Here is a 17,969-nt window from a genome sequence, read left to right on the forward strand (position 1 = left end):
AGGACAGAAAAAAGAAAGAACTGTTTCACACAACTCAAATTAGCTTATAGACTTCACTACCACCATTCAAGGTTATGTGGTCTTTTACATTAATCCCACCTTTGTTTTTATTGGTCCCGCCCACCCCTCAGTTTGAAAAACAGCCTTTCACATTCCACAGGGGTTTTTTTGCCAGACAGTTCTCATCTTAAATTTCAGGCTTCCAGGTCAGCTTAGCAAGACTGGTTTGGCAACAAATGCAAGCTAAAGAAGTCCTGCATGTATTAAGCATAAAAATTCTCCTCTTCCTTCTCTCTCTTAAAAGGTGGTTTTAATTTTCTCTTTTCCAAGAGAGCAAAGAAACCGAAGTCCCTTTACAGTGGTCCGCATTTGGCATTCTACAATATTTGTCCATTTTACAAACTGCTTCCCATAGTCACTTAATTGTTCATTTGTTTCTGTTCGATTTGGAATCCTGTTCGCTCCTCTTAAGAGCAAGGTTTTTTTTCCGGGAATGGGTCTAATTTTCAGCTTTTCATTTTCTTTGCTGCACGTCGTGTGAAACTGTAACTTGGATATTTTATTTTATTTTTTATCTGCTCTCTTCAGATGGATCCGGTGCAAAAAGCAGTCATAAACCACACATTTGGTGTGTCGCTCCCCACAAAGAAGAAACAAGTCATTTCTTGTAATGTCTGTCAACTTCGCTTTAACTCTGACGTGAGTATCATCAGCTCTGTGTGTCTTCTTTCATACTGCTGCTTCCATGTGCTCGGAATAATTTTTTTAACATGTTCATCATACCAGTACGTGGGGGGGGGGGCAAATCTCACCGCTCTGAAGTGAATCTTTGAATTTATTCAACTGCTTGATGCGATGCCTTCTAGTATCTGCTAGTTGTTAGATTTATCAGATTGCATGGGCAACCGGCAGGTTAACGTTTCATGTTTAATAAGCAGGGACGGACAAATGCAGTGTGCGTTTCCCCTGCTATTTTCATCCTATACGACGAGCCTGTAGCCAAAACTGTTTTGGTGAGGGGCAGGGGAATCATTGCAGAGCAGATAGAACATAAATACAGGTAGACTTGAAAGTTTAATGTTATTCTGCTGTATTAAATATTGATAAAATATACTTTTATGAACTTTAAAAATAAGGGCTTGCCAGTTTCCCTACCGCCTTTGTGTATTCCTCGGTGAGTGAGACTGGAAGGTGGGAGCAGCCCGGTTTCCCTTTTAAGTGAGTGATTAGGCAATATTCTGCCCACATGCTTTCCCTCATAGGTTAGGAAAGGATATTTTGTTTATGGGAACCTATAGCTTCAGGGAAGAAGTCTGGCATGTCTCTAAGAAGGCTAGTCCCTTACACTGCACATGCACATTCCTGCTTACAACTCTTATCGACTAACATCCCTTTTTAACTAACCTCAAAGGAAAGTAAACTGTCTAAAAGTGGGTTAGTGAGCATTGGGTGGGGATGTGGTTACAGGGGCGAACGAAGGTGTTGTGACACCCGGGGTGGGGCGTCGCTACGTAGGGCGCACGTGCAGCATCACTACGTACGACGCATGCGTCGTATGTAGCAACACCGCACATGCGCTATACATAGCGGTTTGGCGGCGGCAGCACTCCAGCGCCGTATGGACGGTGCCGGGATCCTCTGCTCATGGCTGCAGCTGCAAACGGAGGTTCCTCTACATGTGGCTGTAGCGGCAATGGAGGGATCCCACCGCCATTCGTATGGCGCTCAAGCGGCGCCAGTGGCAAACCGCTATGTACAGCGCAAGTGCGGCATCGTTACATACAGTGCACGCCTGTGACGCTGCACATGCACTGTATATAGCAGTTTGCCACCGGCGCCAGGGTCCTCTGCTCGGAGCTTAAGCCGTGAACGGATGATTCTCCACATGCGGCTGTGGCGGCACAATGGCTGCTCACACCGCTGCGAGCCCTCATGGGGTGCCTTCTTGTCACCTCCCAGACACAGCACCGCCCTCCCGTTGCGACGCCACTGTGTGGTTGTGGGTTGTGTTCCTGTTCTGCGTTTTAGGCCAGCCACACCTAGAGCCAGTGTGGTGTAATGGTTAAGAGCAGTGGACTTGTAATCTGGTGAACCAGGTTCGCGTCTCCACTCCTCCACATGCAGCTGCTGGGTGACCTTGGGCTAGTCACACTTCTTTGAAGTCTCTCAGCCCCACTCACCTCACAGAGTGTTGTGGGGGAGGAAGGGAAAGAAGAATGTTAGCAGCTTTGAGACTCCTTCAGGTAGTGATAAAGTGGGATATCAAATCCAAACTACTCCTCCTCCTCCTCCTCCTCCTCCTCCTCCTCTTCTTCTTCTTCTTCTTCTTCTTCTTCTTCTTCTTCTTCTTCTTTTTCTTCTTCTTTTTCTTCTTCCAGAACGCTTTGTTACATTTGCCCTCCCTCCTGGTGTTCTGTTCTCCCCCGAGTGGCATCCCTTTGGCTGCGTAAGGGCAGACCATTGGGCCAGGGAACAACCCCTAGTGGTGCAGCAGTAAAACTGCTAGCACATTTGTAAAAGCTAAGCAGGGTCCGGTATGCTTTCCAATTGGATGGGAAACCGCATGTTGAGATACCTGCACTGCAGGGGGTTGGACTAGAGGAGCCTTGTGGTCCCTTCCAACTTTACAATTCTCTGATTCTTATGAGTTTGCTGTTAGTACGTCGAATATTTGTTCTGAATAGGGACAGATGCACATATGTGCTGGTGTGCTGCCATGCCTTTGGTATTTTACTTGACCGTTGGAAATAATAATGAAAATAACAATAATGGAAATAATGATGATGATGGAAATAATAATAATACAGACTTGGGCTTAATATGAGCAGGGCTGGACAAACGCTGGAGACATTTGAGAGCCTGTGAGTGTCTGTGGAATAGTTTTCCCCTCACCAGTGGATAACCTAAGCAGGCATCACGCATCTGGGATCAGGGAGCAGAGCCTCCTGGCTAGAAGACATGGATTCTAGGCAGAGCTAAAACTTGAAGGCAGTGCTTCTGTTTTAAGGACTTCTAAGTTTGTCCTCAGTTTTTTGAACAGTTTTTTGTGTTTATTTCGGAGGCTTAAAACATTTCACTAGAACAACTCAAAACAATTAGAATTAGGGGGCAGGGATAATTACAATCCCTTTTCAACAGACATCATTTGTTTTCTTTGTGTTGAATTATAACCTTATTTTCTTTGTTCATATAAATACAACCTGGGCAGTGCGATCCTATGCATAAAATCAGAAGTAAATGTCAGATTGTGTTCAGTGTGTCTTGAAATTGTATGTAAGATTGCAGCTTCAACGTACTCTACCAAATAATTTCAGTCAATATGCATGTAATGCACACACACACACACACACACACACACACACACATCGTGGTGACTTCAGTTTCTGTGAAGGTTCTGCGTAAGAGAACCCAGATCAAACAATCGATCCTACTCAAATAGTCCTCCTTTCAAAAAGCACATGAAATGAATGCCAATTATAAGTTTACATCTGATTAACATTTCCCTTCAGTAGTTAACCTCAAGGCAACTAATTATCATGTGCAACACATTTAAAACATTATTACGCATATTACTGAAGATTGCTGTTGATGCTGCTTTGCTGTCATTAGCACAGGCATGACATATAACATAAAGAGCAAGCGTGTGACATTTTGAAATCAAAGTTAAGGGCTTGCAACGTTCGCTTTAGCTTATTTATTTGTTAGCTTAGTTTCCAATCTTCCATCCAGTTTTCACAAAGTAGTTTGAGCCTCACAACAACCCTGCAGAGTAGGTGGGGTTGAAGAGAGGGTGACTTTCCCATCTGCCTGTGAGCGTCAGAGCTCAGCAGGAATTTCAACATGTCCATGCCTGAGCCTCACATCGTTGCTCAAGGCTAGCAGCCAATATGCAGCAGACTATATGGTGCCCTCTACCAGGTGTTTGTTGGACTACAACTCCCAATATCCTTGACCATTGGCCACGCTGGCTGGAGCCGATAAGAGTCCACAACAAGGAGCATTTTGGATTTGTAGAGTTGGCATGGTCCCCAAGGGTCATTTAGTCTGACCCGCTGCAATGCACACTGGTTATTTCTCTTCTAGCCATTTACACACCCTTGCTGCTTCTTATAACTGCCTCTCCAAACACTTCAGCAAGAACAGCAGCTACGTCATGTTAAAGTCCTGAATTCTTTACAATGCTGTTCAGGAACTGCATGTGGCTCTTCTCTCATTTACCTTCCTTGCTGCCGTGGGGCTGGCTCAACAATTCACCTCGAAGAAAGCATGCTAAAGATGTGGTTTATCACGTTTGGCAGCTCTGTTCTCTGAGGCCATTTATTAGTCTTCCCACTCCAAGCCAAGTTCAGAACCAGCTCAGGCTACATTAATCTCCTCTGCCTTTCTTCTAATTGTGTCCTTTAAACTCCCTGCCCACCACTCCCACTGGTAGTTTCTTGTTAATTTAATGATTATCTCTATCTTTAACTTTTGGCTTTTGGAAAAGAGAGCAGAAAACACCAACCCCCAATTTTTGGTTCTACAACAACGAAGTGTGATACTTCTTTCCTTGCCGATAAGTGACATATCTACCAGCTGCATGCTCTTTGTGTGATCCAGGACTTTCCCAGTTCAAATCATGGCTCTGCCATGAATTCATGAGATTTTAAGTAAGGCATTCTCTCTTTGAGTCTCTCATTGCTCAGTATTATTGCTTCAAGCACCAGGACACAATTCCCTTTGCATCTTTATTCTCTCCTTTTCACCTGTGAGGTCAAGGACTCCCTCTTCTGGACTTCTGCCACACTGCACCATGATAAACCACTTTGTGCATGCTGAGATGCATGACTTTTTACTGAGTGAGTTTTGGTGCTGATAACTTTATAATACTGCCAGTAACTCAAATGGCTTGTGATAAGACAATATGTGGGTTCATGTCTCTAAAGAACCCACCTTTATGATGGTTTCAACTGTACCTGACTACTCGACTTGCAAGTTTCCCCCTCTTGGAATGCTCTAAATACCTGCCCACCTTTCTGGGTTTTGTTTTTTTGAATCCAAACACTCCCATTTACTCATCCACTGATGCAGATTTATGGAACTCTTAGAGAAGATGGAAATGGAAATCATTCAGCCTTAACTCGCTATTCCAAAAGAGCTCTTAATTTACTCAGCTGCTAACCTCTTTGTTTCTTTGAGACTTTGTGAGCAGTTTCCTCTGGAAAGATCAGTGCACAAAGATTAGGGGCAATTATCAGTAATTTCAGCCATTCTGTCTTGTCTTTTTTGGGGGGGGGAGTGGAAATAACACTATTATCAATATATTAAGAAGTGTGAGAGGGCTGTCTCTACCATTAGGGAGAGTAATAGATTGTGGGTGTCATGAAAGGCAGCATACTGTTTAGTGATTTAATTAATTAATTATTGCTGCATTTTTACTACTGTAGAGAGATGCTTGTGGGATTTTCCACATCGGTTGCCAGAAAAAATGCTTAGCACCATGCGCCTTGACTTGGAGAAAGGGGTGCCATTTGCTACTCCACCTGAAACGGCAAATTCTCTTTGGCCAGCCCAGACGATACCATGTACAAAGGAAGTTCAGGAAAGGAGAAGACGTTGTCGTTTAGTCGTTTAGTCGTGTCCGACACTTCGTGACCCCATGGACCAGAGTATGCCAGGCACTCCTGTCTTCCACTGCCTCCCGCAGTTTGATCAGACTAATGTTGGTAACTTTGAGAACACTGTCCAACCCTCTTGTCCTCTGTCGTCCCCTTCTCCTTGAGGATAAGACTGGATATGCTTATTCATGTCCCAAGAGTGCGTGATACTGGGAAGAATTATGCTGTATAAGCAATTGTAGGCACAGAGGTTGCTACTTCTCAAGTAGCCATTTACAGAATGGCTTTCAACAAAAGATCCAAAAGCCTTTAGAATAAAACAAACATCAAGGTGAAAAGTCCTCCTTTTTCTTACTTTCACATACAATTCTTTCAACTGCATACACAGTTGAAATCACACAAACCCTACTTGCAAGTACATCTGCTTGTGGAGACTTCCAGGAATGGACGCAGGAATTTTGCTATTTGCCATATGCACACATGAAAGTTCAGATTTTAGAACTAGTTAAAAGTTACACAGGTGTTCATTTTTTTTTAATATGCAGTTTGCACTGATCGCTAATACTTCAATAAATGCCTGTATGTTAGTGTTGTGTATTCTCTCTCAAGCATACCTTATTTTAGTATGCCGCTTTGAAAAGTGAACGTTGCCGTTCTTATTTGTATCACTTACAGCTGATTGAATTGATTTGGTGTCAGTTACCCTTAAACCAAGTCTTTCGAACGTGGATAAACAAATGCAGGGATATCCTTCTGCCTGCTCAAGTTTCTGTTTCTTTGCATATCACAGATCTGCAGTTCTAAAACTACAGTGGCACCAAGTGCTCAAGGCTGCTTGTTTCTACGGTGCAGTTGTGCCACTAGAGTCCATTGTGGTCTGGATTAAGGATATAAATCTGTGCTTTGTCAAGAAAGCTGTGCACTGGAGAGGATCACATGTAAACATGTAGACACTGTGAGGTACTAGAGAAATGCAAGGGGTAAGCTTGTCTGCTTCAGACTGAAGGTGAGGGCCCACATTATGGAGTGCTCTTACACACAGAGGGGGTGGGGACGGACAAAAACAAAGAAAACTAGTTTTAACTAGCAAACACTGCTACCCTTGTTTGCATGCTCCCCAAAGATTGCCAAACAAATCCTCCTTTTTGTGGAGTATGAAAATGATACTTCCTTTCATCTCTGCTGTTGGAGGCACAAAAACTTTTCCATTAAAATGTGGCCACAGCCCATCATGCTTCTGTTTTTTTAAAAAAAATAATATTTATTAAAGTTTCACATGTTACAAAAAAGAAAGAGATAATTCCAAGTTAAACAAAAACTTCACAATCACAATAAAGAAAGAAGAGAATAGAAATTTTTTTTATAAAAAACAGAAAAATAGAAACAATTAAAAAACACAACGAACCTTCCCATAACTTATCTCTCATTTACTTGTTTCCTTGACCTCCTCGCACCTCCCTTTTTTGTATTCTAGTTTGGTTAGCTATTTCAGCAAATCCTTTCCATCTTTCCCAATTTTTATCCTATAATTTATCTTAATATAATGTAACTTTACCTTTCCTCCTTTCATCCATTAAGAATCTATTTTTACTTAATCCTTTATAATATTTCTGCTAAAGCCACATAACTTCATTCCAGCCTCCTTCTAACATTCCTTAATTTTACAATGTTTCTGTAAATAAACTTTAAATTTATTCCAATCTTCTTCCACCGCATGCTTCTGGGATTCTTTCACTTAGCTTCAGGCTCTACAGCCCCATTGCCTCTGTCTTTCTATTCAGTTGCCCTGACAATATTTCTTCTTCTTTTTCTTTGGCGATCACTCGTAGCCGAGTAAGATTGTCTTCCATGAACACAGTCTTAACAGTGAGTCCATAAGTGACTGTGGAGGCCAATTCTGAGTTGACGCGTCTTTCCACAGTGGAGACATAGGTTTCCAGGCGGGAGTTGATCACGGTGAGGGTTTGCCAAACGTTCCTTCCTCTTAGCACGTTTCTCCTTTTCACCCTGAATTCATGCTTCTTAAAAGTCCATGAAGGATGTTCTCCAGTTGGAGCGCTCGTAAGCCAGTTTCTCCCAGTTATCAGTGTTTATGCATTTTTTTAAAGAAGATTTGCCTTGAGAGTGTCTTTAAGCCACTTTCGTTGTCCACTGGTATTTCACTTTCCATTCTTAAGTTGGGAATAGAGTAGTTGCTTTGGAAGATGATAATCAGGCATCCGAACAACATAACCAGTCCAACGAAGTTGGTGTTGAAGAGTCATTGCTTCAACACTGGTGATCTTTGCTTCTTCTAGTACACTGGCATTAGTTCACCTATCTTCCCAAGTGAAGTGTAATTTTTTTTTTGGAGAAACCATTGATGGAATCTTTTGACGAGTTGGAGATGGTGTTTAAAAGTGATCCATGTTTCACATGGTAGTACAATAGTTGGTAGTACAATAGCTTTGTAAACAAGTATTTTGGTTTCCCTGCAAATGTCCCGGTCCTCAAACACTCTGTGCGTCAATCAGCAGAAAGCTGCGCTCACAGATCTCAGGCAATGCTGGATTTTGGCATCAATGTTGGCCCTTATGGTACCATAACTGCCCAGGTAGGAAAAGTGATAAATATTTTCCAACGTTACACCATTAAGTTGGATTTGTGGTGCTGCATAGGGGTTGTTTTGTGCTTGTTGTTGCAGCACTTTGGCTTTTTGGATATTGAGCGATAGGCCATGCTTTGCCGAGTCCTTTATCTGCTAAGCTGCTATGAATATTTGCAAAGACTTCTTGACATCACTGCAGATTAGCCATTGGTTCAAAGAGGCTTGTATTGATACTCAGGGAGCAAGGCCAAAATTTAACCCTTTGTATAAGTGGATTTGAGAAGGAGTCCCTTTTCGGAGAGCATTACAATCAAACCTCAACTCCTGAACAGCTCCATTTTCGAACGATTCGACTCCCAAACACCAAAAACCCGGAAGTAAATGCTCCAGTTTTTGAACGTTTTTCGGAAGCCAAACGTCTGACGCGGCTTCCGCTTGAGTGCAGGAAGCTCTTGCAACCAATTGGAAGCCGCGCCTTGGTTGTCAAACCTTTTGGAAGCCAAACCGGCTTCCGGAACGGATTACATTCAACAACCGAGGTTTGACTGTATTTATTTGCTTGCTACATTTATATCCTACCTTTCCTCCAAGGAGCTCAAGGTGGCATACATGGTTCTCTCCCTTTCCATTTTATCCTCATCACAACCCTCATAAGAAAGGTTAGACTGAGAGACAGCAACATCCCCTAGATGAACGGCTGAGTGGGGATTTGAACCCTCATCTCCCAGATCCTAGTTTTGGCACTGAAACCACTGTGTGTGGTGTTCTCTCAGATACACCACTGGAGACAAGAGGTCAGGTTCCTTCAACACCATGTTGTTTCATTTACTTAACTCTTGGTGGGATAGTTTTGACCTGGCTTTTTTTCAGCTGGAGCTCACCGGAGCTCAGTTCCAGCCCTTCTCATGTAGGCGTCATTGCCATTATAAGAGAACAAAGGAGAAGTTCGTGGTGAGCTCACCTCTTTTTCTAGAAAAATAGCACTGCCTCACATTCAACTCTCACCTGTAGTCTGTACCTTCTGACTTGAACCTTCCATAGAGCTTCCCTTCAAAACATAGCAAGCCTCTTAAACATTACACTACCTTTCACACCAAGTTTGCCTTTTGCTTCTCTCCAGTTTTGTGATAATTATGACATTTGTATGCATAGATAACGGTCAATTAATTAAACAGTGTATTTGGTCTTTTGGTGTTTCAATTGACTTTTTTTTCCTAAACAGTGGCAGCAACAACAAAGCCTTTTTTCTATCCTTTTCCCTTTCTGTGTTAAGTAACAGAGCAGGTCAACAGTAACAGAGCACGGAGAAAAGAATCCCAAATAGCTCAGTTTCAAGAGTGTACAGCTTTACCACCATCTGCCATGTGACAGCTATCCTCTACGGCAGCTGTTCTGTCTTAGGCAGAATGTCCCTGAAACAGCTCTATAATGTCAAGTATCTAAAATACAGCTTTTCCAATCTGCAAATCCTACTGTGGATCTCTATGCATACATCCACCAAGTTGATAGCTGGCATTGTTGGCACGGAAAATGAAGACAGGGGAGGCCGTGATTCACTGCCCCTTCCTGCCCACTCTTAAACACTTGAGGGGTGAACTCAAAGCCTACAGAACCCCACTATCTGTTAGTAAATGCACAAGAAACGGAGCTATGCTCAAATACTGGCTAGATCCAGGTAGCTTATTATTGTTTCAACATCTATGGACCTGAAGTTTTACAAAGGTCCCTGCCCCAAGGGATATTACAATCCAAATATACTCACAATCTAAAAGGGAACACAAGAAAGGAAATGAGAGCAGGGATGATAGGATCCAGAGCTCAACAACATCTGGAGGAACACAGCTTCCCCATTCCTACAATAGTGGGGTAAACACTTTAAAAGACGTAATGATGATAAAGTGGCCTTATTTTTTGAGAACTGACAAAGTGGTCTTAAATGCTGAAGTGGAAACACCCCAAAGAAAGTACTTAAACACGAATTAGGATTATAAAAACAACCCCATAATGGTAGGGTTGATAGGGACCAAGGGTCATCTTGCAATGCAGGTATCACAGCTAAAGAATTTCATACAGGTGGCCCCCCAACCTCTTCTTAAAAACTTCCAATGATGGAGAGTCCACCAGCTCATTCTGCTGTAGAACAGTCTTTTACCGTCATGTTTAGTCGGAATCTCCTTTCTTGTAATTTGAATCCATTGGTTTGGTAACCAGTAACTTCTGCAAATTTCCAGCTGCCATTTATTGTTATTTTATGCATGCTCCTGGCCTGTACTATTTCTAAAGGCGAGGACCACATTTAAAAACAGATGAATTGCTAGCGGATACAAAAGATGTAGAAGGAATCAATAACACCAAGTGGAAATCCACCAAAAAAAGTATAGCTGGAATTTTTGTCAAGCATTCCCCACCCCTGTCTAAATAAGACTATTTATATTGATTCTTTAAGTTTGGAGGGTATTGAAGCAGATAGGTGGTAATTAAAAGCATAAATCTCAGGGAGCCTGTGAAGGTAATTCTCTTCTTTGCAGACAGAACTGACAAAATGATGAACACTTCAGCTCCAACATGACAGAAATATTACATGATTACAGGCTGCTGGGGCATAATGTGCAGAAAGTTCTCTTCAACAGAGGCTATTTAACAAAGCTTTTAACCAAAGTTCTTAGTTTTCCATTTGAATCAATTTAATGGTTATTAGTAAAGGGTTGATCTATGTTTCTCCTGTCTCTGTGTCATTTTCAGTGATACCCTGTTTTGCATTAATTTTTTTAAAAATACGGTAAACGAAATGCAAAAAGCACTGATAATTTGAGGAGGAGAGGAAACTGTTGCATTTTAGAATATTGTAAGGAAAGCTTTGCATTAGTTTCACTTGGGTGGGTGGGTGGGTCTGTCTGTCTATCTACCGGTATCTATCTATCTATCTATCTATCTATCTATCTATCTATCTATCCATCCATCATCTTCAGATGGCAAGTCAAAGCAGGTCCTGCCTTGGTAACAACATTCAGTCCTACTTCTCCTTAGTAAGCTTAATAGGGCTTTCTTGGTAATGGCACCCACCATGTGGAACATCCTCCCATCAGATGTCAAGGAAATAAACAACTTTCTGACTTATAGAAGACATCTGAAGGCAGCCCTTTTTAGGGAAGTTTTTAATGTTTAATGTTTTATGTTTAATGTTGGGAGCCGCCCAGGGTGACTGGGAGAACCCAGCTGGATAGGCAGGGTATAAGTAATAAGTTGTTGTTGTTGTTGTTGTTGTATTTAAATGCAGAAAAACGTGGGCCAGGCAACCATATTAACTTGCTCCTGGAGGTAATCAGGAGAACGACATGTAAACAAACTAGGAGCTTCGTTAGTTCCAAAAACAGAGTTTTGCACTGTTAAAATTATAGTAGACAGACTCACAATATTCACAGTTTGTTTCTGTTCATGGACCACTATTGCTGGATTGATCTGAATATGTTTAGGACAAATTTCAGTCTCTTTTTTACATTTTCAAAGTTAGCTTTGGCAAGAGTGAAATACTCTCCCATTCCATAGCTTTCAGTAATGTGTGGTCTTTAGAAGTAAATAGAAGTGCTATTATAATGCGAAAGAATGATTGATTCACACATACAACTGTAATAAAACACTTGGGGAAGCTTGTGATTTTTAAAATTTATTTTTAACACTGTTTGATATTTAGTGCTCACAGTGTTGGGGGTTTCAGTAAGCAATCTCTAAGCTTTGTGTAGACTACAGGTATCATAAACTAAAGGTTAACAAGATTTCAAAAAGCCCTGCTATTATCTTTGGAACTGTTACTTTTTTATTCATTTTACTTTTTCGTGCATTTGATTGTTACTTTTTCATTTCCATTTCTGGAACTGCGAGGAATTTCAAACACTGTATGTGTAGAATGCACACCTAGGGCTGGTCATGCATTTAGTTGATATGGACTAATCTGTTAACAACTTTGTTTTTGAGGATTTGGCCTCAGAGTAGTGAATTTGACTCAGTTTTTTTCATCCCCATAACTATATATTCCAATTAACTGTACATGCTCCATATGTTTAGCATTAATGTGAATGTATACATTTTTAGCGGCTTCTAATGATGGTAAGTTTCTCTGAGCAATTAGTCTTTATTTGTATAATTATTTATATAATTAACTCAAAGAACCAGTATATCACAAACACAGCATAAAGAATGACAAACAGAATAATCCTTTGACACAAACATAAAATCAAAGGCAGTGCTTCCTTCTTAATATTATCCTTTGGTGTTGTTCTGTTCAAGGATTGAATAACAAAGAGTTCCACTGCTCATCTGACTGGATTTCTCCTAGCCATAGTGATTTAAAATAAGTTACCATATCTTTCCATCTATAAGATGCTCCTATTTTGGGGGACTCAGATTTAAGAAAATGGGGGAGTCACTATCCATGTATAAGACACCCCATAATTGTTGACATTATTTTTAAGGAAAAAAACCTAGTCTTATACATGGAAAAATACGGTAATTTGCTTATCAGTGTAATATTTCTGAGTGGTTACTATAATGCTGCAATTTAAAAGACATTACCAATACTTTGGAAGTATTGTAATGATTTTTAGAAAAACTGGAAAAGGAACTCTACCTTATTTATTAGACCAGTTAAACATTTCCTAATAGGAACTTTATATGCTATTTCAGATAAGCCTCAAATGAGCCCAAATCCAGCGAGAAATTTACTGGAGATCTGTTAATGGAGATCAATTGGTGTGGATTAATGTTCTCCAGCTCTCGCTCTCTCTTTTTTGCAAATTGGTAGTCAATCTATATGCCTGTATTGCATATTTGTACTTTCTGTTTCATAGCTATCCATCCTAACTAATCACTTGCAGCAATGGCTCCATCACTGGATTTTGTAATCTGTGGGTTGTCTCTTTAACATTATTTCTCCAGCCTCTAGTTTTAAGTAAAGTTGTGAAGCTAGGAGATTTTCATTTCTCCATACAGAACATCTTCAAAAGAAATAGCTGCTGCTCATTAAGACCAAATCTAAAATATTTACACATATGAGAATAGACTGCTTCCCCCAAATCATAACGCTTTCATGCCTCGTTCCCCACCCCCATCCCCGCCACCTCATCCAGAAGTTTTGAGTGCATCTAAAAGGCCAGATTAATCAAAGGAATAACAGGTATATATTTTATGGAGCTTATATTTGAAGAGCAGTGGGTGGCAACTGGCTAATTTGCATGCCATTACCCAACCTTGTTACAACTAAGGAAGGCAAGCACCAGGCTCCATACATATAATTTTTATAATTATGATTCTATATTTTAAATGAGTGGGAATAAAAGTCCAACTTAGTGCAGTGTATCATTATGAAGCAGGCCGTCTCTAACGTTAGTCGAGTGAGACACACAGCTTATTTAGACGGGTATGACTCAAGGTAGTGCTGGTGGTGTTTACTGCCGTGGTTAACCCAAAATGCTGCCCATTCCCATGTGTTGATGTAGTAGTAGTAATAATAATAATAATAATAATAATAATAATAATAATAATAATATTTATATGCCTCCCATCTGACTGGGTTGCCCAACAAAATATTAAAAACACAATAAAACATCAGGCATTAAAAACTTCCCTGAACAGGGCTACTTTCAGATGTCTTCTAAAAGTCAAATAGCAGTTTATCTGTTTGACATTTGATGGGGAGGCATTCTACAGGGTGGATGCCACTACCAAGAAGGCCCTCTGCCTGGTTCCCTGTAACTTCACTTCGCATAGTGAGGGAAGCGCCAGAAGGCCCTCGGAGCTGGACCTCAGTATCCAGGCTGGACAACGGGGGTACAGTTGCTCCTTCAGGTGGACAGGACTGAGGCTGTTTAGGGCTTTAAAGGTCAACACCAACACACTGAATTGTGCTCGGAAACGTACTGGGAGCCAGTGTAGATCAATATGACAACAGCACCTTAAACACGCAAGAGTTAACCGGGATGACTGTTCTCTTATTTTAATTTTTTACAAATGTCTGTCACTTCTCTGTTTCCTTTCCTTCACAACTATGACTTTGCCCTCAGGCAGCTGGTAGAGATGGGGGGGGGGGGAATGCTCTCAATCCTGTCCCTTGGAACGGAGGGAATATCAAAACTGCCAAGGAGCTGCTAACCTGCTTCTGTACCTGCCTCCTCCAGAAATGAAGATGGCAGCTTGCTTGCTCTCTGCAAGGCACTTTTGTAGCTGAGGCAGGCACCTTGGGGATTGTGGCGCCTCAGGTAGTTTCCTAGTTTGGTTCTTCAATGTTTCTGTTGAGCCATATAAAGCTAATATTTCACTACAGTGACCAATACAGTAAGAAACTAGGAAGCAGTCCTATACTAAGCTAAGCCTGTTGGTGCAACCAGCTGTCTTTTGTCTATTATTTATTTATTCATTAAATTTGTATACAGTGGAACCTTGGTTTTTGGAACCTTGGTCTCAGAAGCCAAACGCCGAAAACCCAGAAGTAAATGCTTCTGTTTTTGAATGCGCCTCGGAAGTCGAATGGCTTCTGAGGCGCGTTTCTCCATTTTCTCAATAGAATTTGCCGACCACCCATTGCACCTTGGGTTATTGAATGTTTCGGAAGTCGAACAGTCTTCCAGAATGGATTACGTTTGACAACTGAGGTACCATTCTACCACTCTTCATTTGTAGATCTCAGGGCAGTTCATAACAGATCTATGCTAGGGGTTCCCAAACTGTGGTCCTTGAACACATGTGTTTCATTCAAGTGGTCCATGGCATGTCCACGTAAAAGATTCATACCCAATACACAAACACACTAGATAGAGAGGTATCTGATGTGTGGCCTTTGTACATGCAGGAAAAAAAAAATCCTAATATGAAGCAGACCCCAAAAATAGATTACAGAGTTCCTGAATGCATTCAAGTAGTAAGACATTACAGACCACATGTTACAGAGGAGCAGTAACTAAAAAACTTTCAGGCAAAGGGTCCCATGTTGGGCAGGCGTCTGAAAGCAGTGAAGGGCTGGATGGGGGTCAATAAACTGAAGCTGAATTCTGGTAAGATGCAAGCACTGTGGATAGGCAGTTCCTGTGTGGACAACCTGTTCTGTCAGAGGTTGCATTCCCCTGAAGGAGCAGGATTGTAGTCTTGGGAACACTCCTGGATTCCATTTTGCCACTGGCATACCAAGTGCTTTCTGTGGCTGGAAATGCTCAAGCCCCGCACAGGCCAGCTACAGCCTTCTCTGGAATAGGATAGCCTGGTTCCAGTTGTTCATGTGGGCCTGTCCTTGAAGATCACAAAAGCTGCAGCTAATGCAGCTGCTAGGTTGAGTGTGCAACCCAATTGTTGCAGGAAATCCTGCCCTATCTCACGAGTGAACATGGAATAACATGAAAAAGGGAGTTCAGAGTTTATTTCTGCACAGAAGTTTGATCCAGTGGGATTGCTCCACAAAGACTGGGCCCAGAACATTGGAGCGCACGCCTTTTCATATAGTTTATATACATTCCATTTCAAATCCTCCATCCAATCAGAATGCTTAGTTCCCTTCTTCCCATTTCCTTATAAGGCACATAAGTACAGTCATACCTCGGGCTAAAGTTGCTTCAGGTTGAGCATTTTTGGTTTGCGCTCCGCAGCGACCTGAAGTAATGGAATGCATTACTTCTGGGTTTCGCCGCTTGCGCATGCGCAGACACTCAAAATGACGTCATGCGCGGAAGCGGCGAATCGTGATCCGCAGACGCAGGTTGCGTTCGCTTCAGGATGCGAACGGGGCTCCCGAATGGATCCCGTTCGCATCCAGAGGTACAGACAATGCTGCCTCTCTGTGATTGGTCTGATTTTACCGCAGTGTAGAGGATGTGTACTGTTTCCTTATGTATATGTTTCCTTGTGATTGGTTAGAGTTTGCCACAAAGCTGAGCATGCTCAGAACACCCAAACCTTATTTGGTGTGTGTAATTCCCTGTAATGCATTACATCACAATGGTACCATGTGCCACAGGTCCTGAAAGTTCTGCATTGACTGCCAGTGAGCTACTGAACCCAGTTCAGGCAGTTAGTGCTGGTGCAGAAAACTCTAATCAGTTTGCTTAAGTATCTAAAAGACCACCTCATCCAGTAACAGGAGAGGCTCTGTTGGTACTGCTGCCATGTGGTGCTGCCCAGTTAATTTTGACCTTATTGTGGAATGCCCTCTCAGGTAAGGTGCATTTGTCTCACTCTTTATTAAGATGGGAGAAGGGATTTAAAGACATACCTGGTGGCTGAAATATACTGTTTCTGGCAACCTTGAAACGATAGCTGTGAGGTTATTAGACTGTTTTTAAATGTTTCTAGATGTTCTTAAATGTTTTTAAATGTTCTGTTTTTATTTTTTATCGTATTGTTTTGTTTTGGTGTTTGTTGCCCTGGGCCACTTTGGGAGGAAGGAAGAGATGGAAAAATAAATAAATGATCTTTTTGCAGCCATCCTTAACTATGATTTAGGTATTCAGACATAATGCTTAGCCATGGTTTGTGAAAACAAACAACAGTTGGTCCTTATGTCTGCATAGGGAGATTATGTTTTGGTTTCTTCGGTACACACAAAAACCAGCAAACTAAAATTGTGTCCTACAATACAAACGCATTCAAATCAAACAATATACAAGGTGGGTCATGAAATGCGGGGGGGGGGAGAGTGGGTCAAATTATTTTTCATTACATCTGCTCCTCTTTTCATAATTGCAGTGTTGTTGTGCCTGTTGTCATTGTATCTGGCAAGGGTAGCTATGCTGGTTGGTGAGAGAAAAGCAAACAAGAATATTGTCTGAAATATAATACATGGCTCTAGTTCTGCTGTTATGCAGGATAATCCTTGAGTGCAATGAGAATACTGCTGAATTACATCACCACACGAAGTAATGAGTTGCCTTACGCTTATTCTCTTACCATCTGGCTCCTTCATTGATGCAAGCCAGTAAGGGGAAAAGGGTATATAATTTTGTCAAGATCAGGTAACAGAAAGCTACAATTAAAGTTCCCAGCACTTCATGCATCCATATTAAAACATTAAAAGAATTCCCAAACTTCTATTACAAACCATGTAATTTTAACAATCCAGAACTAAGAAAGAAATATGTACATAAAGAGAATTCAAAGTAATGTCTTTTGCCTGCCTCGAGCCATTAAAAGCATCTGAAAATATGTTCTTAGAAGGTTCTCAGTAGTGAGTTTCCTTATGCTCCTTTCACATAATCCCTAATTCAAATTGCTAAGTAGGAAATAACTGAGAGCAAAACACTGAAATTTTATTTGCTGTTCATTTCTTAGTATACTGTACTTTTGTTTTGCTTCTCTCCTGTTAAATTTGCAAATCAAAAAATGGCTTTAAAAATTATCCCCCCCAAAATATAGTTAAATTCATATGGACTATTTCAGGGGTTCCCAGATTGTGGTCTATGAGCGTCATTCAAGTGCCTGTGGATCAATGGTTGAAGGGAGAAGATGGTGCTTTAAATATGTATATTAAATTTTAATTACATTTTAGTGCGCCTTTAATTTCTTATATTGTGTTTTATTGTATTCTATAGAATTCAGTTTGTAACGCAACAAAATAAAATATCTATGAAATTAGAAAGCAATTAAAATACAATTAAAATCATGCAGCATTTAGCACAGTGCATTACACTTGCTCAACAGACTGATGATGATGATGTGGTCCTCCAAGACCCTCAACAATTTTTAAGTGCTCCATGGGAGGGGACGTTTGGGAAACACTGGACTATCTTCCTTTTTCTTGAGTTTCCTGC

General features: G+C 41.2%; 1 protein-coding gene across 8 annotated transcripts in view; it reads left to right on the top strand.

The window, feature by feature from the left end:
- ZNF385B (zinc finger protein 385B) overlaps positions 1-17,969 on the top strand; it is a 192,661-nt gene that overhangs the window by 143,447 nt on the left and 31,245 nt on the right. For all 8 annotated transcript variants that reach the window (XM_081836948.1, XM_081836950.1, XM_081836949.1 and 5 more), the window contains one exon: positions 589-699. In XM_081836948.1, the coding sequence (XP_081693074.1) occupies positions 589-699 (111 nt within the window). The remainder of the gene's footprint in view (positions 1-588; positions 700-17,969) is intronic.

This window comes from Podarcis erhardii (assembly GCF_964252035.2).
Source record: "Podarcis erhardii genome assembly, chromosome: 1".
NCBI classification, from domain to species: Eukaryota; Metazoa; Chordata; class Lepidosauria; order Squamata; family Lacertidae; genus Podarcis; species Podarcis erhardii.